Genomic DNA, 23,408 nt, shown 5'->3' with positions numbered 1-23,408 from the left:
CGACTAACGTCCAAATGTGAGTGACCCATCCCTCAAGCCTTTCTAGCAATTCTGTGTAGGTACTGACTTTACTCTCTCCCTAGAATGCTTGCTTCATTAGCTCCATCCTCACCAGGCTCCTCTAACATAAAACGTTCTTCTTCACAGATACCCTGTAGAGATCTAAGCACACAGATCACAATTCAAAGCCACTTGTTCCCTGTTGCCCACCTTCCCATGAGAAGTGCCTGGCTCTGGAGGTCTTCCACAGCATTGCTAGTAACCTGAGACAAGGGCAGTGATAACAGCATCTGGTTTGTGGCCGGGTTCTCTCACTGGCACATGAGCCCTGTCTGCAACACTCCCAAGGACCAGGTACTCGGGAAAGTATTCAATAATACATGTGAACTGAATGGCTCATGTATTCCCCAAGACTCTTTCCTAAGTTGTACTAAGACACGTGCTAAGTGCAAGGAGGCCCTGACTCCAGCTACCTTCCAATCCACCTCTCCCTGGGATGGTGAAAATGGCAGTGAGGACAATAAATAAGGTGGAGATATTCCCCCTAACGTGAGAAAGGATCAGATGGAAGAGGACACATTCACAGCAGCAGAACAGTCTATTCATCACCAAATGACCACTCAAGCACACCACCTTTTGTGCAGGGATAAAGCTATGTGTCCCCCACGTGGAAGAGTAGCCTGCAGAGCAGGAAAGAGTAAAACAAGATGGACGTGTGAACTGGTGAGGACAAGATGGGCTGGCTGAGCTGGGGAGGACAATTGCTGGGGCTGGATTAACGGAGCTCCACAGGTGCAGCCCAGCAACCAAAGGACAAATTCCAGAGTTGCTCTTAGGTGAAGGGCTGAGTCTGGAAGGGATGCTTCTGGCAAGCCTGGATCTATGCTCTATGGAGCACCTCAAAAGCGGCTCTCCCAGGCTGCAAATCTTTTAGGAGTGGGGACCACCTGCCCAATCCATGACTGCGCCAGCTGCTGTGATAGACCACAGAGAAGCCTGAGAGGACACACATCTGTATGTCCCATGCTTGTGGCATCCTAAAACAATTCACTTCATCCATTTCCTGGCCACAGTCTCCTCTAGGGCCTGAGGCAGGGTTCTTAACAACAGCCTTTCCATGACCGGAATCCCAAGAGGCTCTTAAGCCACACTGTAAGGATGGCCCAGCCAATAAACACCCAGCTGCAGAGTGACTACTCAGTTGTTGTCGGAGCATGGCTGTGTGCTTCCAGTGCCAGAAAAGGCAGTACAATCCCATGGCTACTCAGTCCTGGAAAATGAAAACACCCTGATTTTTAAGATGGGAAAAGAGTTTTGACCAAACTCCTGTCAGTTCAAGAATGAGCTCATGGTACAAATGAGTTGATTTGTGATAAAAATTAAATTGCAGGGAAATTAATGCAATGAAGAGGTCATGAGTATACTCAAAGTTTGAATGACAGCTGAGCACTTCAGAGAAATAGTGCAGGACATTGGCGAGCTGATCCGTTTTCTGTCTGCTCAAGGTGTGATTGACTCGATACTTGCTTTATTCATAATGGGACAGAATTACAAGGAACTCTGAGCTTAATGAGCAGGGCCTGGGTCATGAATGGCCTAAGCAATCACGGAAATGAGAGCATTTGCAATTTACAGGATATTAGGTTTTGTTTCCTGTCATCCAGCAGAGAGCCAATCGATGCACTCGACTGACAGCTACTTTAGCCAAACAGCTCCAGGTAAGGCTTTATTTCCCAGCTAATATTACTGAATGGGAATTCTGCAGCTGCCAAGTCCTGGACAGAAAACCTGCGAATCAGGAACATGCTCTGCCATCAAAAGCACCCAACGACACAGCCCACAGAACATGACCACATAGGCCTCCCTGACAGCACCACAGAACCCAGGAGGCAGGGCAGATAGAAGGGCTATTTTGATACCATGGGCACATTAGCTGCTTGTCTCATTGCTTCAACAAAACACCTGACCAAAGCAGCTGGAGGGAGGAAGGGTTTGTTTGGGCTCACAGTTCAAGGGGACAGGCCCCCATGCTGGGAAAGTCTCAACAGCAGGTGCGTGGGGCAGCTAGTCACGAGGCATCTGCAGTCAGGAAGCAGAGAGTGATGGATGCCAGGGCTCAGATCTCCTCCTCCCTTTCATTTAGTCTGTCAGTTGGGGTGAGTCTTCCAACCTCAGCCTAAGCTAATAAGCTTTCATAGTCTTGCCAAGAGGCTAACTTAATATAAATACTCTCACAAGTAGGCCCAGAGGCTAGCCTCTAGGTAACTCTAGATCCTGTCAAGTTGACAGCATTAACCATCATAGTAAGTATTAGGGAAAAAACAAAACAGAGACGGCCACAAAACCCACATATCCAATGTGGGGTACACAATGCACCACCAGCACTTAGAACACTTAGAACACAAGATGATGCCATCATTCAAGGGAGTTCTAAGCTCAGGCAGAGATAGTAGACACAGGGACCCAACAGCACCCTGGGCTGTGGGAAAGATGCAGCATCCAGAACAATGTCCTGCGAGTTGCTAAACCAAAGACACCCTAAAGACTTAGTCTTGCTGTACAAGGGCTCTACCTCTACCAACCTCTTGTGTGATGCTCTGATGCTGAGCCCTTCCAGAGCCTGGACACATGCCACCTTGTGCTAACACCTGCTACCTGGACCTGCCCCCAGCACCACTGCAGTGCCCCCTTTGCAAAGCCCTGGCACACAACCCATGAAGGGCTCTCACAGCAGAGAAGACTTGACTCCTCCACTGGAAGGAAGAAAACCAACCTGATGCTTCTTTTCCTAGCTCTCTGTGGAGATTTGATGCCTCACCCCAGGCCATGGTGCCTACTGCTGCTGCTGAAAGTCAGTACCCACACCCCACAGCACAGGCCAGCTTCAGCAAGCCTCACACAAAATGAAAAGAGGCTAGAATAAGCAATGGACACTCAAGGGAGACAAGGCAGCTTCTTCCGGAAAACTCAATCTCCTGAAGACATGAATTTCATCAAAATTGGTGAAGAGTGGAAAATTTCATATTGTGCTGCATCTGTCTGAGGATTTCTTTAAATCTTTATTGTAAGTAACTCAAAACATAGACAACGTGTGCGTCCCGAGTGTGAAGTTTCTGGAAGAGTTGCTTGGATGTACAAAGAAGGTACATGATTGCTCGGCCACACTTCCAGTTTGACTCTGCTGCTTAAAATGTAAATTGACAGTGAGAATGGGAGGAGACTGTCACCAAGCAGCTGGAGTGCAATCAGGTGACAAGGAGAACCTTATAAAGTCCTTTCCCTATCCTACATATAGTCAGATGACAGGAACACCAGAGCTAGACCTTTTAAGGACCCTCTGCAGGGAACCCAGTACAGGAGCAGACAGAATGGGGCAGGGCCAGGGGGTGGGGGCTCACCTGGTAGGTGTCCCACAGGCGGATGGTGCAGCGCAGGGGAAGTTCCCTCATCAGCAGGTTGTTCATCCAGCGGAAGGCAAACTGCAGGTATCGCACTTCGTGCCCATCCAGATGTCGGTGGACTCGCTCTGTACAACACAAGCACAGGCTGTCAGTGGAGTCTCGGGGCAAATGACCAATCCCACCAAGGAAGGACTCCACAGTCCACTCTCCAAGAAGAAAACAAATAAGGGGCTGGAGAGAAAGCTCAGTGGTTAAGAGCACTTATTGCTCTTGCAGAGGACCTGGGATCAATGTCCAGCACCCAGAGAGCAGTTCACAACCATCTGTAACTCCAGTTCCAGGGGACTCAATACCCTCTTCTGACCTATGGGGGCACCAGGCATATACATGGTGCACAGACACACATGCATGCAAAGTACCCATGTGCATAAAAACGAGTAATTTTTTAAAAAGAGAATAATGATGGTGACAATGATGGTAATGATGGTGATGATTCAAAGAGCAACAGCTGTGTCAGGTGCATGTGCACATTTGGGGGTCTTCACACCCCAATGCCCAGGAAAAAAGAGAATCCCTACACATGGGGAACACAAATAAGAAGCACAGGGGTTCAGAGGAGTGTGCCAGTCTCTAGGGTGAAGGGGTTAAAAGAGAGAAGAGGAACTGAACCACCAAGCTCCTAGAGATTCCCTCCTCACCCAGGAATCATCCCACCTGCACCCAGACCCAGCAGACCTGTCCCCGTGCAGACCAGGCAGCCTTTAGGTGCAGGTCAAAGTACTAAAAACAACTGGGCTTCACAAAGAGCCAGGCTCCACCAAACACTGTCCCCAAAGCATGGACCCTGTCTTAATTAGAGTTACTATTGCTAAGATAAAAAAAACATCATGACCAAAAGCAACTTGGGGAGGAAAGGGTTTATTTCACTCCCAGTTCCATATAATAGTTTATCATCAAAGGCAATGAGGGCAGGAACTCAAACAGGACAGGAGCCTGGAGGCAGAAGCTGATGCAGAGGCCATGGAGGAATGCTGCTTACTAGCTTGCTCCCATGGCTTGTTCAACCTGCTTTCTTGCATAACCCAGGACCACCAGCCCAAGGATGGCACCACCCACAAAGGGCTGGACCCCTCCCCTATCAATCACTAATTAAGAAAATGCTTTAGAGCCAGATCTTATGAAGGCATTTTCTCAATTGAGGTTCCCTTTTTTCAGATAACTCTAGCTTGTATCAAGTTGATATAAAACTAGCCGCCACAGACCCCTGCTGACTAGCTACTGGCCATGCCTCAGATGCAAGGCTTTCCCAACCACTGAAGGGAGAAACCCTGCCCCGAATTTCATAGATGACCCATGTCAGTTTAAAAATGGACATACTTAGCCAGGCTGCCGTGGCTGGGAGGCAGTCAGGCCCATAGGAGGTTATGACGGGCTGGCCCTAGACAAGCAAGGCCTCAGTGGGAAGGCAGTTCCTACACTCTCTGCTCACTGCTGTCCTCAGCTGACCAGAACACAAACATGCTGAGGCATGATGCTCATGGAGCTGAGCCACAGTTTGTGATGCTTTGTCCCCTCAGGGTCCATGTGCTAGAGGCTGGGTCCTTGTACACAGTGGAAGAGACAGGGAAACCTTTAAGAACTATGGCCTTGGAGGAGTCTTCATGTGAAGGAACACCTGCCCTCAGAAGGAACTAGTGTGGTCCTCACAGAGCCTTGGTTGTTCTCACAAGAGGGCTGGTATAAAAGAAAAGCCCGGCTGGTTTCTGCCCTCCTCTTTGGCTCCTGTTCTGCAGCATGAGCTGTCCCTCTCACAACTTTACCACGACTGTGGTGCCACCTGTCCTCACCAGAGATGAACTGATGCCAGCATCCTTTGCTTGAATCTCTGGAACTGAGAGCTACATTAACCTCTTTTCCTTATAAGTAAGCAGGTTCAGGTATTTCATTATAGTATCACCAAACAGACTATTTTGGTGGATCTGGAGGAGAAAGCTTAGGGATCAGGCCATTGTTAATGCTAGGAAGTGGAAAGCAATTCAAGATCTGTGAAAACAAGGGGGTGCACATCTATAGAATGGAGCTAATGATGGCAGCCAGGTTCCCTCCAGTCTTCACAGAGGCTGGAGCAAGGCACTAAGAAAGCAAACTGCCCTAAGACTTTTAGGAAAGGATTCCAGGAAGAGAGATGGTGGCCCTGAGACTCCCAGGAAAGGACACTGGGTGGATGATGGCCCTATGACCCCAGGAAAGGGCTCCTGGAATAAGCAGAAGGACCCACAAGTCCCTGTATATCTGCCACATGCTGCTTCTGCAGAAAAGACTTAAGAACCAGGGTCCCAGGCCTAGCAGAAAGAGCCCCAACCCGACCATGCTGCTGAGCAGTGGGACTGGCTGCATGGTAGCCTGTCCAGTTGGTGCCACTCAGTGCAGATACTCAGCTTGCACACAGGAGTTGGTCTGGATTCTGTTTACTAAAGATGTCTGGCACAGCCCTGTGCTAATAGGACTAACAGACTTCCTAATTCTAAACAAGTCATTTTTTTTTTAAAGAAGACAAAGAATTACTTCAAGTCTGGAATTAGTTGTAGTTACTAAACTAAACTGACAGAAAGATCCAAAGGCCCAAGTGGCTCTCCATCCCAGCAACCTTTGCAGTTCCCCAAGGGCACACACATCCAGCTGGGACAGCAGCAGTCTCGGCCGTGGCCCAGCGCACTGAAGCAGGGCACTGCGGTTGATGGGAAATTCAAATCTGATGAACATTTGCAAACCAGCAGTTTAGAAAATGACTGAATTTACTCAACAAGGTTCTTTCTGCACAGGAGCATGAGGAATGTGCTTTCATGAATATGCAGGTGGCTGCTTGGGGACCCGAAGGCCCAAGGGTGGTAGCAGCACTGAGGAGGAAACCCCTGCACCTGCACACAGCAGGCAATGAGGGCAGACTGCAGGGCAGCCTATGCTGGTATCAGAAGAACCTGCTGCCAGAGCAGGTGCACCAGGCAGGTGCCCTGGTTCCACGGGCCACTTCCAGCCACAGTGATCCACTATTACCAGCCTACAGCGGGTCATGGCTAGACTCAACTTCCCTAATGGCAGACAGAGTCTCCGAGGAGACTCTCTGTGTTAAAGGAGCAGCTGATGCTGGAGTTCTCCACCAAAGACTCAGAAAGGGTAAAGTAGAGAAAAGCCAGCACAGGGCTTACATCCAGGAGCCACAGCCTTCTATGCCGGCCACATTCTCCCTTCAGTACTAGCAGCCCACCCACAAGGTAGGTCAGAATCTTAGGACCTGGAAAACAAACATGCACTCCGGAGGCAGGCAGCACCTTTCTAAGACAAACTGGCCGGACACTGCTCGGAAAAATTAAACACATATTTCTGGACTATCTATCATTGGAATAACCTAGCAGAAGAGTGAAAATCAGCTCTCTTCCGCTTTTCCTCCCACAGGGTGTGCACTCTCGATCTCTCCCTCTCCCTCTCTCCCTCCTCCCTCTCTCTTTCTCTCTCTCTCTCCTTTCTCTCTGCTCTCTTTCCTATCTTTCTCTTCATGTCCCTATTATAATAAACTCTCCACGTGGAGAAAAAAGAGTGAAAATCAACCCTTCCTGCCCATACAAGGGAGCAGCAAGCTGCAGCCCCCACCCTACACACACACACACACACACACACACACACAGGGCTAACTTGGTAAGGGGCAGGTTCTACCAGGAGTGCATGATAGGGCCCAGGTATGATCACCTTCCTTTGCAGAGCCCCTGCAGAATGACCACAACACTGACAACGATAACTACATCAGGCACAAGTCAACCCCTACAGGGGAGGAGTTACCGTGCATCAGTCCCCTGCAAGAACACACAAGAGGCCTCCACACCAGGGCTACCTCTAAAACCAAGCCACTGGAGAGTAAGCTCTCCTCTCCTCCAAGACCCAAGCAGGACAAGTCTGGAGCCTCGCAGCTGCCCATGTCACCAGGCTTCTAAGCACTTGGTCTTCTCTTCTACTCAACATGAGACCTTGAACTCCTAGGAGTTTATTAAAGGGTAAACACCACAACATGAGACCATGAGGACCTCTGTGAGTGTCCATGGCCAGTGTTCTGCCCAGTGTCCTAAACACTGCCAGGGTGAAAAATGTCCACCCTGGAGCTACCTGGACAGTGACCTTGTTCATAGGGAAGTGGCCATTTTTCACTGACTGCATCCTCCTCGGGGAACAGGTAATGAATGATAAAGTGGACCAGCTTCTAATGTGCATAATGAGTCTTTGGAAGGACTGCCTCCTATTTTGAACATGGTGTAAGATGGACCACTAAACTCTAGGCATGACTTCTGACTTATATACATTAGAGCTGTGAATGTGTGTGCTGAAATGACTCATTTCTACTGTTTTATAAGCGGCCACGAGCACATGCTCTCTCACTGATAAAGGAAATTGGTCAGCAATAATTCCAAAACCAGAATTTCCATTTCAGTGGTAAACAGGGCTCACACATAATGAACAAGTGGGCAGATATAATTGTTATCATCTTTCAAGCCAAAACATCCTGTGTGGCAGGGAGAGGAGCACTACTAGGAAGTCATCAGGAGGGACAGTGGCCACCGCCTGCAGAGTGCTCTCCTCTGTGGGTTCAATAGCGGGCCCATGGGCTGAAATCTTGCCAAAAACATCTCGTCTCCTGGACTGAAAGTGCAGGTAAATTATGCAAACACATTGCATCCTGGAGCTCCCACTACAGGTTAGGAGAATTGACATGGGACCAGGCAACAAAGATTTATTTGCGCAAAGAGGATACACAATGGCCCACATTTAGATACCTGACAAAGAAATCTTTTAATCCCCCTGCTGAGCTGAGGGCAGACTGAACACTGCCTACTTTCGCTGGGCCTGGATTGAATGGGTTTTGATTAAAGGGAAAGATTCCGATCCTCTCATCAGTTAGGAAGATAAAAACGAACAGAAACAAGAGCAACTAACAGTCAACTCGGGGCCTCTGCGACGGAGAAGCTGCTTCTCTGCGGCAGAAAAAGGCAGGTCTCGAATGGGGGCTGCACCCAGCACACCAGTCAGCTGGAGGACCTGGATACCCACTGTGCCACCGTGACAGGATGAGGGGCTGAACCAAGAATCAAGGAGGAAGGCCAATCTCAGAAAACCATACTGGAGGTGATGACAGCAGCAACCACCCTCCCTGAGAACAGCCGGGCAAGCTTCCTCACAGCAATGTCCGTGTGCTCACCAACCTCCAGCAGAGTGTGCTCAGAAAAACATCAGGAGGCCTGGAAGGGGGAGAAGAGTCAACACAGATGGCCCATAGGAAGTGAGGGCTCCGGAGGCACACAGGCCAGGGCTGTGCAAACCAAGGCTATGGAAACCAGGGCTCTAGGGATCAGGGCTATGGAGACCAGGGCTCTAGGGCTCAGGCCTAAGCAAAACGACCTACTTTCCAACAGCAAACAGGAGTGCATCTTCCTAGCTCAGGATTCCAGCCAAGGAAGGGGCTCTCACTCCCTCCTGGCCAAAGGTGGTAGAGAGTGGAGCAAGGCCCCTTTCAGATGGACTCAAAGGGCACCTGGGCCGGCATGAAGCACAAGCCAGGCTTAGTTTTGTGCCTGGGAATAATCTGGCTCAGGAAAATCAGAATGCCCGAGCAGTGCCGATGCACACGAGTGAGCTGTACTGCCCATAATGAGCTGCAACACTTCCCACCAACACCACTACACTAATAATGGTCAGATAACCTCCTCAGAAAAAAAAAAATTCTTTTCCTCAGAAATTGTAATGGAAATCAATAGGAAGTAAGATTTATTTAGAAAATTTTAGCACCATTTCAGAAATGTGCTGATCAGGCAGAGAGAGAAATCCCAACATCCTTGCTGCTGCTCCTGAGCCAAGAGCTCCGAATCTCAGCTGATCCCAAAGGGGTTGAAGGGGCTTCCCGCCCCCCAAAGGCATCCCAGGAGCCCAGGAGGCTAAATGATGAGAGCCAGGAAAGCTGGCTTCCCAGAGGGGCATCTGCAGCCTAGCTCAGAAGCTGCCACCTACTGTGTGCTGAGTTTCAACAGACCCTGTGCCTGGTCCTGACAGGGAGCCCTGAAAACCTTGCAATGTCTCTGTCATACTAATGGGGTTCCTGGTGGGCAGTGAACAACTCTAGGATGGGGACTGGTCACCTAAAACCAGAAGTTTTGCTAGACCCTAGGAAGGATAGAGGAGTGGAACAATGAGTACCACCACGCACCCAAGATGCACTTGCTCACGCTCACAATGTACCCCATAGGAGCTCTCTGCAGCCAACTCTGTGGCGCTTCCTAGGAGGCCAGAACTATGATACAGAGGAGAGGTGATGATCCTGATACCGCAGGGATGGGCATGAAGCTCCATAGAACCACAGACTCTACCCTATGCATCTCTTCATTGGGTTAATGCCCCTGGCCCATGCCCCCACAATAAAACTGTAGCTGTGAGTACATGCTTCCTGAATCTTATAAGCCATTTCAAAGAGCTAGCCAGCCTTAGGGCTAAGGACACTTGAATTCTGAGCCAGTCAGTAAGAAACACACATGGCCTGGGTACCACAGTATGGTTGGCATCTGGGAGGAGGGTAGTCATAGTGGCTTCATCCTGTGACTTGTAAACTCTGACTCAAATTCTAGGTGGATAGCATTAGGAGTATGGTGGACACCAGGTTGGGCATGCAGAGAGGAAATATACTTGCCACCATCAAATGGCCCAATGGGCTGATATCTCCAACAGACCTGAGGGTAGAGGACAAATGTGTTCCTTCAAAACAAGTCCTCCAAGGGCCATTTTAACATGGCCAACAAGGCACACAACTGTTGTCTTCTTCCATGCTCAACACTGTGTTCGTGAGGGCAGTCAGAACCAGAAGGCAAGCAAGCCTGATGTAATCAATTCAGCCCTAGGAAGGGGCCACAGCATACTCAGTCCTGGGACTTGCAGGAAGAAGACAATACCTCCCACTCTTGGGACCCGGTGAACATGAGCCCAGAATATAATTAAGCCTTCTGGCAGGCTGTATAGCATCAGCATGTATCTGACACTACAGCACACAATCTTCTCATCTCTGGAGAGGCATTAAGGTCTATTTTTTGACAGTAACATAATCTAAAATACAGGTTCTTCTGGAGCTACACAGAGCTGAGGCAACGAGGTATTAGATCACTCTTGCTTCACAGATATGCTCATAAGCATCTCGATAAGCCCCTCCAAGACAGAGCTGTCATCACACCAGAAAGCAACTACCAATCAGATGCCACTGCAAAAGGCAGCACTGAGTTTCCTGGAGGGCCAGCACTCAGGAAGTCTGACTGTACTCTCCTTGACAGACCAGTGAAGACTGCAGAAGAGAAGGGGAGCAGAGGACAGGGCAGATAGAAGACACCCCCGTGAGGGCTTAGCTCCTATCTCCTTTCTGTTCAATTTGTGTGCGTGTGCAGGTGAATTTGCACACAGAGAGGTCAGCGGTCACTATCAGGTGGTGCCCTCAATCACTTTCCACTTTATTTTTGTTTGTTTTTTTTTTTGTTTTTTGTTTTTTTTTTGTTTTCTGAGGCAGGGTTTCTCTGTGTAGTCCTGACTGTCCTGAAACTCACTCTGTAGCCCAGGCTGGCCTAGAACTCATAGAGATCTGCCTGCCTCCGCCTAACAAGTGCTGGGATTAAAGGCATGCACCACCACCACACGGCCTCTCCACCTTATTTTTTGAAACAGGGCATCTCATAAAACCAGGAGCTCACCAATTCAACTAGGCTGGCTGGCCTGTGAGCCCCAGAGTGCTTTCTGTCTCCATTTCCCCACATTCAGGATTAAAGTCATACACTGCCACATCTACTTTTTTATTTGGGTGAGGGGATCTGAACTCAGGTTTTCACATTTACATGAAAGGCACTTTACCAACTGAGCAATCTCCCTAGGCCTCGTCCTATACAACTCTCAAGAGATGACATTGTAAAGATCCAAAAAGGAACTGTAGCATTTGGAAGGCAGCTACACTCAATCGCGTTGGAAGCATCTAAAGAGCAACTTTTAATTTTAATATTTGTCCAAATCTTCTTTATGCTCCCCAGTTTGGGTAGCTTTCTAAGAGATCAACTCCAATACTGAACTTTAATGCACAAAAGCTGTGTTCCTACAAGCCACAGAACCTGAGATTTAAAGCATCTCATTCAAGTTCACTTTTCACTGTGGCCAAGACATGGTACAAGTTCCTTTACATGGTATGTGTGTTCTGCCACTGAATTTCTTTCCCACCTTTGGTGAAATCAATTGCCCATGTGTGTGGCTCTCTCCAAATAGTCTTTCATCCCAGTGATCTTTATCTCAGTGTCAATAATGCATGGCCATGATCACCATTCTTGAACTCGGCCAAAGCTGGGCCTGGTGTGTTGTTCATCTTGCTGGAATGTGTCTGGGTATGCCAGGGGCTCTGTGTTTGCCTGTGAACTGAAAGATCAGCTTGCCCCTTTCTACAGGAAAGCAGGCTGGGCTTTAACTGGGATTGAGTTTAATGTGTGTCAGTTAGAGGAAAATGTTATTTAACACCCTGACTTTCCAAGGCTATGGGCATGATTGGGTCATTTTGAATTTCTCTTGGCTATATTTTGTAGCTTTCATGTTCAGGATGATTGCATCAAGTGTTCCTGAAATATTTCACATTTTTATGCTACTCTAACAGGTTATGCTCATTACCTCTCAACTGCTAATGTCTGTATGTATACTTGTATGTACACACATACTCACAAATCAGGTCAGAGGACAACCTGGAATGTCATTCCTCAGGAGGTGTCATCCACATCCACCTGGTTATTTTTGAGACAGGGTCTCTTGCTGGACTGGAATTCACCGAGTAGGTAGGCTGGCTAGCCAGTAAGCCCCAGGTATCTACCTGTCTCTGCCTCCCCAGCACTGGGATTGTAAGTATGCACCACGATGCCTATTAAAGAATAAAAAGAAAAGTCATGTGGGCTCTGAGTATCAAACTCAGATCCACCAACTGAGCTATCTTCCCAGCCTACTCGATGGCTGGTTTCTTATTGCTATGATGCTACAACATTATTTCTGTCTGTTGGCCTAGTGTCCTGAAGCCTTCCAAAATTCTCTTCCAGGTTCTAGTTAGTTCTCTTGTTACTTCCATCAGCTTTCAAGAGATGAAGAGGTTCCGTTTCTCCTTTTCCAGTCTGAGGACCATGAGCACACTACATGTGCTTCCATTTGCTGGTTTTGCCTCTGTGCACTGGCTGAACTCCCAGTATGCATGCTGAATAGAAGTAGTGAGAATGAGCAGGCCTGGAGAAAGCATTCAGGCTCACATCATGTGTCTGAGTTCAGCTGCAGGCTTTCGCAGAAGCCTTCTGCCAGAGTTAGGATGTTGCCCTCCACTCCCGGATCACTGGGGCTTTCATTAAGAACTAACACAAGGCTTTGTCGAACACTTCTCCTGCACATGCTGAGATAATTTTATGGGTCTGTCCTTTTTTGATATTTTAACATAATAGACTATATCAGAGGCTTTTTCAACAGTTAAATCAACCATGCATTCAAGGATACAGCACATGTCACAGTGATATATTATTCTTTTAATACAGTATTGGATTTGATTTGCCAAAAGTTTTGTTGAGGATTTTCCCATCTATGTTCTCAGAGGATACTGGTCTGTCTGTACTTTCTTTAAAAGCACCTTTGGTTTGAGAATAAGGGAAACACCAACTTTACAGAATAAACTGTGAAGCATGCTCCCCTGTTTATTGGACCAGCAGCCCATGTAGAATCAGTTATCCTTCACTGAATGTTGTCCAGTGAAGGTGTCTATGCCTACAATCTTCACTGAGGGAAGATTCAAACTCCAACTCACTTGCTCTCATGAATGTGGGCATATTCAAAACATCCACTTCTGCTAGGGCCAGCTGTGTGGTTCTGTTTTTAGAAAAATATACCTGCTTCATAACACTGTCAAATGTATTGTCAAAAAGTGAGCAACAGTCCCATCTCCCTCAAGCTTGGGGGATCTGCACAGCAGGGACTGTCCCAACACTAACCAGCTGACTATAAACATTCACATATTGATTTTTCCCAAACAAACTGTCGGATTCACTCCATCTAACTCCCCACCCCAATTCCTTAAGGCAGGAGCTGACGTCCCTGATTTGATAACTCAAGTTTCCTTCAGGAACAGGTATCTAGTACTGTGTGTTTCCCTCTATGCACTGCTTTGTCTGTGTTCAATAAATTCTCTACCACTCTATTTCTGATCATTTACTTCGAAATAGCTTCTAACGTCCTTTGTTGACTTCTCCCATGCTCACTGGGCTACTTACAGGTATATGGATTGCTTTAGAAACCATTGGGCATCTCCCAGTTGTCTTACAGATTTCTACACTAGCTCCACTGTTCTCAGAGAGCATGCCTCATATTCCATAAATACTCTTAAGCTCACTGAGATGTCTGCTGTGCAAATGCATAGGGTAAGATGCACATCCTTAGAGTGCCTGTAAGTCAAGCAGGTGCAGTTTACTGACAGTGCTGTTCAGGTGCACTGTGCCCCTACTGGTTCTCTGTCTCCCTGTTCTGTTGCTAAGGAGAAGCGACCGAAACCTGCAACTATAAAGCAAATCATCCATTTCTTCTTAAAAGTTTGGAATTTTGTTCTGAATATTTTGAAACTCTATCAATACATGCAGTAATAGTTGGTAGTAGGGGCAGGTGACTGACTTTCGCTCTTATAAAATGACCCTTTGGTGAAATGTTTTATGTATCATATATAAAGATTTCTATAGCATGTATATAAGTACATATATGATTATGCTATATAAAAGATTATATTGCTCATTCTTAACTCTGTCTGACTTTGGGCAGTGACTTTCATTTTGTTTAGAGTGGTGTGAGCATCATGTTACTTTTAAATCATGTGTCTTTGTATTTCAGAGGGACTCCATGAATCACATGGGTGGATCCCGCCTTTTGGGCCAGTCTGACACATGTGCCTTTTGATTGGCATGCAAGGCCATCAGTGTGTGCTTCTCTCCATGCTGGACTGGACCCTGGCCTGTTACTCCTGGTGCTCCGTCTGTCCCGTCATTCTTTTCTCACCATGCACACTCTTCTTCTCGTTGTCATCCTGGAGTCAGCACCTCCGCCGGATGATTCCACTTGGCCTCCTGGGCAGCTCCCTGGCCACAGCTCGGCTATCCTGTCACTGCAGAGTTCACAGCCTAGAGCCTGGCCAGCTCGCCTTTGAGAGCTTCACACGGCCGAGCCCACAGTGTGAGGACTCAGACACCAGTCTGTCCCTCCCCTGCCAGCACGGTGCTGATGCTCCCTTGGTTCCCCACATCTCTCCATACGGCTGTGGTCATTGTCACTGTTTCTGCTTTAGCTTTCTATTTCCTCCTGCTCCTTGGGTTCTTTTCAATTTTATCTTTAAAAAAAAAATGTTGATTTGACCTCCGTTTCTAGGGATGCTTTTTTTTTCTCTTGGCTAGCAACTTTGGAGTTCTCCTTTCAGTGGGTTGTACATGTGGCTCTGCTGCTGCCTGAGATGCTCCCAAGCCATCTGCCATGACCCTGACACTTTCACGTTTTTTTTTTTCTCAGTGGCTTTAAGCACTGTGACCACGAGGTGACTCAGTCTGACTGTCTTGCATCTCTTGCTCAGTTTCCTCTTGCCTCTGTGATTCTCTGGACTTAACAGCTTCTAAGTATTTCCCAAAAAGCCAGTACATGTCGCCCAGGACATTCTTCCTGTTCCCATAGAGTGGACACCAATCACAGGTACATAAGCTGCCAGAACCTTCCTTGAGGCCACAGGTACCATTTCCATTGTCTTCCTCCTTGTTCTTTCATTTTTCACAGACCCCTGCTGCTGTGCCTGTGAGCTCGTGGAGCTTCTCCAGAGTCTAGTCTCCCATAATCCCACACAGTGTGTTTTCCATTTGTTTCACTGAAGTCTCGATCTTCATAAACTCAGTGGGGACCACTCTGACGTCTTCCGTCTCTGCTTGGCGTGATCTCTATTTCCCCATGGTTGCCGTCATTGTCTCCGTGTCCCTGACTAGTGCTGCCTCACTCATGTCACTGTCTAACCAGTCGGCCCCGTGCAGGCTACGGTTCAGTTCTAACTGACATCTGGCCCGCTCGAGTTCCCTGCACCCCACGCCCACCACGCCTGGCTATGCCACTGGGAGGTGGTGCTGGGACACCGTGCATGTTGGGTGCTGAACTTGTGTCCTCTAATTCTTGATTTTAAGTTTTTGCCTGAGGTGCTTTGTCTTTCTTTCTGGCTTTGGGCAGAGGACTGACCGGGCTTGTCCCCTGGATGCTTAGGAAAACCCTTCTGAGCTCTGCTCAGGGTTGATAATTGCAGCATTCCCAGCTCAGGCTTTCGGAAACAGAATCCATCCCACTCAGGGGCTTTGCCCTGTCTCTGTGACTCTCCTTGAGGGACCCATGGAGGACACCTTTCATGCTGCTCTTCCTTTCAGCCTCAGCTCTTCCTCAGAGTGCTGTCTGAACACAGAGATCACTGGGCTCTTCTCGGGACCCTCCTCATTGTGCCCAGAAACACAAACTTAGCTAGAAACACCACTAACACCACTAACTGATGACAACACAGTCTTTGTGGTCCAGTTTTGAAGTGGGGCTTCACAAAGCTGCAAACAGAAGTGAGTTTCCATCCAGAGGTTGGCCTGGAAAAGACTGTTCCAGCTTCACTGAATAAAGTAGTTGGAAAAATCTACTTGCTTACAGCTATAGGATCCAAGACCCAAGCTCTGTGCTGCCTGTTGGCTGAGGCCACCTGCAGGTCCTGACTGTGTGGGCTTCTCCAACCAGCTGCTCACTTCAGAAGCAGGGTGCATGCCTAGCACCACTTTGCAAGGTGGAATCTCAGCTGATGTGATGAGGCAGACATTACAACAGCATCAAGACACAGGTGTCACCAAAACTACAGAAAAGCTGGTTCCATGGAGACAGGAAGACTGCCAGGCATGGCATAGCTCCATGGACCACCTTAGGGTCTGCCCATCACATTCACTTCATACCTGCTCCCATGTGTAGCATGGCACAAAGGGAGGGGGGGCTTGACTCCCCAGAGTCCAGCTCAGAGGAAAGCAATACTGAGGGAGGATCAGGCCCAGTCTGCCAGACTGCCAGCTCCAAATGGCAGGCTAATACCCTAATCAAACTGAGGAAGACACAGAGAAACTCCCAGCCAAACAAGCATAGAAGTCTCAGACACATACATGACAGGTCAGTTCCTCAGAGTCAGTCCTGACACAGCCCAGTGTGGTTGAAGCAGCCAAGTTCTCTGGAGACATTCACCTCTGCTGAATCAACTTAATACTGAGAACACAGTACTACAAAACTGTCTGAGCTGCAACTTAGACACACAACCTCCCCATGCCTGGTGCCAGTGTCTGCTCACCCTTCATTCCCAGCACACACATCACAGTCCTCCCTGCTCCTGACTTCCCTGTGTCCCACAGAGCCCAGTGCCTGGAGCATGTAGAAGGAACATAAGCATCTGTAACTACTGCTGGCCTTGGTAACCAGCACGGCACCCCACCGTGAGACTCTGGGCTCCTTTCCAGGTTCAGACTCCAAGGAACAAGACATAGGAAAAGATCTCCGAGTCAGCAGGAGGGTCAGATGGACAGACCAGGAACTGCAGGGTGGATGAATCAAGACAGAGAGGACAGGACCACGGCTCATGAAGGAGGGTGGATGGGATGGGGCGTTTTCAAAGTACTATGTAATAAATACTCACATGGAAGTCTCCCCCACACCCCGCAGTACCTAAACATCATCATTCACCTTATTTAGTGACCCAGAGCCTCAAGGATCAGACCCTTCTGTGAAGACGCAGCATGGCAGCAACACCCAGACCCAGCCACAGGACATGAAACTCAGGGAGTCCAGATGCTGGAACATACATGCCAGCCTCTAGGAGTATAACCTCACAGCACAGTTATTCTTGGGCAGCCTCGGTGTTTGTCATCAGCCCCCAAAGCCACCGATGAGTTGAGGCAGCATCTAGAAAGCTGACCACCCCAGCAGCAAGTGGTCAGCAAGTCAAAGGTCATCAAAGCACTTGGCTCCTGTGTTCTGGTTTTATATGAATAAATGTATATTTGAGAGTTTGCTAAAGATGTCATTTCGAGGGCAGCCTCACTCATGGTCATTATCATAGCCAAAGGCCTAAGAGGGACAGGTGTCTAATTCTGACAGAAAAGAAAGGTCTCTTTGTCCTAGTGTTGAAAATTTAACCCCAGATACCAGCCATGTAATTATGTCCTGTAGCTTTTGTCACTGGCACCAATGGCAGGGGGCTCTGGCTCCTTTCTGTCCAGGGGTTTATATGCCGTGGCCTTCCTGGCTGATACCACAAGGAAAATAAGTCTTGCCGTCCAACCCCCATGCCTCACCAGAAATGTGCGCAATCTGGGTCCAGCTCCAGAGCCGATGGGAACTGGACATGCTAAATCTCCTTGGCCCACTCTTTGAACACTACTCGACTACACCTTGCTCTTCTCAGGCTACAAGTGTCCCCTGTCTCCCACCTCCACACCCCATGTACCATCACAGGAAATACACTTGTTATCCCAGACCCACACTAACATCACCTCTGCTCAGTAGAGAGCATCCTTGGAAGGGGTCCTACACCAGATGGTAGAGAGACAGAGCTTCAGATCATCAATGAGAATGAACTATGGCCCCTCTTCACTGAAGCAAGAACCCTAAGTTCAAACTCGAGTGAGCAAATGGAGAGCAGGAAGAAAGCCCCTAGCAAGAGCAGTGGGCAGTGAGGAGCTATCTTCCACAGCCATCATCTGTTCCCATGTTCTCGACAAAAGCACCCAATGCAGGATCTACCTTATGGAGGTGTGAGGGAGGAGTGACCAACCCTCTAGAAGAAACAGCCCTGAGTCCTTGTGGCGGGTACTAGTACTGCTGCAGTTCCCTCTACAGTGAGTTCTGCCTCTCCACCACCCGCGCCTGGCTGTCCAGCTGTTGCACACAGCATACATGGACACTGTGTGACAAACCTCATTCAGACAGAATGATGAGATATGTGTAGTTCCAAGATAATTCTTGACCCCTCCTGAGTTCTGTCATCTCAGAGGAAGGATAAGAAAACCATGAGAGCAGGATCAATGTGCAGAGAATTACAGCTTCCAGCTAAAACAGATTTCCTAGAAATGTGGAGGGGTATTCAGTGTGGAAAATGGGTGTACTGATTGTTCTCAGGATGCATGTGTGGTGCAGAATATTTATTTAACTATGCAAAGATGTGTTGCATTTATTTAACTATGTGAAGATGTGTTACATTTGTTTATGTTGTGGAATATTTGCTTAACAATGTAAAGATGTATTTGTTTAATTATGTAAAGATGCATTGCTGTTTTACCTTGCCTGCCTAAGGTACCTGACTGGTCCAATAAAAAGCTAAACGGTCAATAACAAGCGAAGAATATAGGCAGGACTTCCAGGCAGAGGAGGAGATTAGGCTTGAAAAAGAAAAAGGGAGAAAGAAAAAGAGATGACAGGGAGGCATCAGGGGCCAGCCAGACAGACACGAGAAAGAAAGTAGGACATACAGAATGAAAGGTAAAAAGCTCCAAGGCAAAATGTAGATGAATAGAAACAGGTTAAATTAAGTTAAAGGAGCAAGTGGGACAAGCCTACACTAAGGCTGAGCCATCATAATTAATAATAAGTCTCCTTGTCTTTATTTGGGAGCTGGTTGGTGGCCCAGAGAAAACACCAACTACAAATGGTGCCCAGCATAGGGCCCGAATTTCCACATAGGGCTTGTGAAAGCTGAGAAAAACGAACAAAAACGAAAACAGATATGGCTCCTTTAAGAGACGCTGCTGTGCAGCAGAGCACTTGAGCAGCCAGAACTAGGTAGAAACAGCAAGCTAAGTAAAAATGCCTGCCATAGTGCAGGCGCCAACTTCCTAGAGTTGGGGCAGTTAAATACAACTCTTGGTTAAATGCAGCTCTCTGCCAGGCCTGTGGGCTTAAGGTTCGGCTTTCATGGGTCTGAGGAGGGGGCAGAGCCAACCACCAGGCAGAGGGCCTAGCTTCTCCATGGCAATTTAAGGTTTGGCTCATATGGTCAGAGAATACTACAGGTGCACAGTAAAACAGGTCTAGACAGGGAAAAAAAAAAAAACCTTTAATCAGGTTACAGTGCACATAGGTGCTTAAGAAAAAAAAGAAAATGGGTATAGACAGTCATAGGGAAAAATAAATAGTTTAAAAATAAATTGTCTTGCTGGGCGGTGGTGGCGCACGCCTTTAAGCCCAGCACTCGGGAGGCAGAGCCAGGTGGATCTTTGTGAGTTCGAGGCCAGCCTGGGGTACAGAGTGAGTTCCAGGGAAGGCGCAAAGCTACACAGAGAAACCCTGTGTCAAAAAACCGAGGGGAAAAAAGGAGTCTGGATCCTTATGGTGCTTTGTTGACTTTAAATTTTTTGAATTCTGATGAATGAACAGCAGCTGCTGAGAGACACAGAATTATAAAAGGAACTGCTGAATTAAACTAGCCTAGATACTTTAAGAATGTCTTAACTTTAAAATGGAATTCAAAAAATGTATTGCATTGGAGAAGAGGTTATGTTTTTGTTTCCACAAGAAATGAAAGGCTGTAGATTCCTTCAAAATTAATAGAGACCAGATTTGATTAGGGGAAAACCTTGAAATCTTGGCTACAGGTATAAAAAAATAAACCTATAAAAATTACAAGACAGGTGACATATATGCTGATCCCTTGACATGGGAGGAGCTCTGAGACTGGATGAGACATGATAGATCTTGTTGGTTACAGAGTCCTCGTGACTTATTATTATATGTCATCCTTTCATATAGCATGGTTATGCAGTCCAAACAAACTTATAAAATGTATACAAAAAGACAGATGTCTTTTATCTGCTCAAACATAAAACAAAAAATCATCTTGGCTGGCTTGTATACAACACACAGTGCATACTTATGTTATTACAGATATGTTTATTAACCTTTGAAAGTTTGTGTGTTTTCAGAGCAAGGGGACCAGACACCAATGAAAATGTGTGGCCCAGGTGATCCAGCCTTTCAGAGTGCTTCTGTTGCAGGTTCCTCAGAGTTGTGCATTCAGAACAACCTCAAGGCTGCTAGCTGAGATGGTCCAGCCTCACAGACTATTCTAGCCAGGACTTCAGATAAGCCTTGCACTTTCTCATTACAAAGAGACTGGACAACAAATGTTATAGCTATTTTTCTTAGGACTTGACCATTATCTCAACTTTCACAGGATCCCCTGGGGGATGCCATTGCCCCCAGACAACAAAGAAGCAGTCTAGAGAACATAATACCCACATTCCCAAGAGGTGGAATGGGTAGGTTTTGGTCATTCAGTGGGCTATAGCTGTTTGTCATCATTTAGTAGGGGTATGCGAATATAGGATAAAAAGACAGTTATTCATCTCAAATATTTTACATCAGTTTGAATTTTTGTGTGTTGATGCAAATTTAATTTATTTTTGTTATATCATATATATGTTGCTACTCTTGTTTTGAGATACTGTAGCTATGCAACTCATTTTAAAATGTAATATAAAGTTCTAATTCTTGAAAGCTATTAGTAAAAACTATTCAGTGTTGTGAGATGGTCTGTATGTTAAATTGCTCAGATTGGTCAATAAATAAAACATTGATTGGCCAGTGGCCAGGCAGGAAGTATAGGTGGGACTAACAGAGAGGAGAATTGAGGGAACAGGAAGACAGAAAGAGACACTGCCAGCTGCCACCATGACAAGCAGTATGTGAAGATACCAGCAAGCCACGAGCCACGTGGCAAGGTATAGATTTATGGAAATGGATTAATTTAAGCTATAAGAACAGTTAACAAGAAGCCTGCCATGGCCATACAGTTTGTAAGCAATATAAGTCTCTGTGTTTACTTGGTTGGGTCTGAGCAGCTGTGGGACTGGCGAGTGACAGAGATTTGTCCTGACTGTGGGCAAGGCAGGAAAACTCTAGCTACAGTTTAGGATAATTAAGAAATGCAGGTTAGTAGTTAGTCATCTATAACAATCAAACTTGTAGTCATGTTAGGTATGTTTTCAAGATTAAACAGACATATTTTATATAGATAGGTGATCTTCAAATGCTTCAGAGACCTACAGAATATGACATTTAAGATGTCTAATAACCTAAGGCGTTTTGAAAAAGGACAATGAGACATGTTTGCTCCTGGCAGCATCAATTGACTTCATAAAAGGATAATGGGCATCTAAGAACTTCCATATGGAGTTTGCTTTCACTATGTCAAAGCTAGCCATTTGGGCAAGAAACTACCCTTGCATTAACTGCTGACTGTATGCTGTACAAACTGGATAAGTAGGACACAAAGAAAAAAAAAACAAGGTGGGACAGTCCTTCAAAATCCCTGCTTCACAGAAAAATCTGTCAGATATTTTAGGTGTAGGCCAAAGATGGATGTCACAAATTTGGACTCACCAAGATAAGCTAGATAATGGAGTATCTAGCAGAGCAATCTTAGGTGACTGTCCAGGTAGCTAGATGTCTCCGGCATTTCTATAGTTTTGAAAGTTGCTTGCTGCACTTCCTGTTTACTCAGGTAATATTATATCCTTCTCGGGACTCTGATGGAATTGAAGATGAGATAGTTATAGTTTTCCTTGTTATCAAATCCAGAAAAGAAACTTACATAAGAGATATAGTTTATAAGCTTGAGAAACATAAAAGCTTAAATTGTTTATCTAAGAAAATGTTTTGAGGTCTAAAAAGTTAATTTTTGAGTTGGTAATACAAGTTAGGATAGAAAGTAAATTAGGTATACAACTTTGGACTCACCAAGATAGGCTAGATAATGGAGTATTTTCTCTGAATTTGCCAAATGCACATGAACTGGATTTTGTAAATGTAATTCTTATTGATAATTGTTCTTATTGTATATAGTCTTACTATATTAAAGCTAAAACCTTTTTTTTTATTTAGACAAAAAGAAGAAAATGTTGCAGAATATTTAACCATTCAAAGATGTGTTACATTTGTATAAAATGTAATGATGTATTGCATTTGTTTATATTGTTGAGTATTTGTTTAACTACGTAAAGATGGGTTGGATTTGTTTATGTTGCAGAATATTTAACTATGTAAAGATGTGTTGCACTTGTTTAATTATGTAAAGATGTGTTGCTGCTTTACCTTGCCTGCCTAAAGCACCTACAGAATATGACATTTTTTTAGATTGCTCTAACAAAAAGCTGAACAGCCAATAGTGAGGGAGGAGGTATAGGCAGGACTTCTGGGCAGGGAGAGTAAGTAGGAGGAGGAATTTAGGCCCAAGGAAGAAAAAAAAAGAGAGAGACCAGGAAGACACCAAGGGCCAGTCAGCCAGACACTGAGACAAAGTGGGACACTGAGGAAAGTAGGACATATAGAATGAAAGAAAGGTAAAAAGCCCCAAGACAAAATGTAGATGAATAAAAACTGGTTAAATTAAGTTAAAAGAGCTAGTGGGACAAGCCTAAGCTAAGGCTGAGGATTCATAATTAATAATAAGTCTGCATGTCTTTCTTTGGGAGCTGGTTGGCAGCCCAAAGAAAATTCCAACTACACCTGTGCAGTGAGGTGCAGCCTGCATTCTTGAGGTGACTTACTCATAGTGAAGCCCTTTCACGCTCCCAGAAGCCAGGATGGCAGGGCCCCCTGGGTCCAGAGGTTACCCCATTCACTGCTGCCATGTGACCCTCCCCATTCCCACATGCAGTGGGGAGGGGGGCACTTGCTAAGCATCTGCAGCATTGTACCAGCCCAGTCAGAGAGGCAGAGTGGGGCCAAGGCTTCAATAGGCAGTGAGGACCCCCCCTGCAGTGCACACTCAGCTAAGGCTGGCTCTACACACGGCATTTTCATTGCTCACAGCACCATAGGAAGGGGGTGGGGTCCTCTTGGCCCAGGAGAACATTTGACCCT

At 46.6% G+C, this 23,408-nt stretch overlaps 1 protein-coding gene across 2 annotated transcripts in view; it reads right to left on the bottom strand.

Moving 5' to 3' along the window:
* Positions 1-23,408, bottom strand: part of Tbc1d22a (TBC1 domain family member 22A) — a 306,168-nt gene that overhangs the window by 103,398 nt on the left and 179,362 nt on the right. For both annotated transcript variants that reach the window (XM_076556523.1, XM_006986078.4), the window contains one exon: positions 3,399-3,526. In XM_076556523.1, coding sequence (XP_076412638.1) covers positions 3,399-3,526 — 128 coding nt within the window. The remainder of the gene's footprint in view (positions 1-3,398; positions 3,527-23,408) is intronic.

Source organism: Peromyscus maniculatus, chromosome 20 (genome assembly GCF_049852395.1).
Source record: "Peromyscus maniculatus bairdii isolate BWxNUB_F1_BW_parent chromosome 20, HU_Pman_BW_mat_3.1, whole genome shotgun sequence".
NCBI lineage: Eukaryota > Metazoa > Chordata > Mammalia > Rodentia > Cricetidae > Peromyscus > Peromyscus maniculatus.
This window is presented reverse-complemented; position numbering and strand designations above follow the sequence as displayed.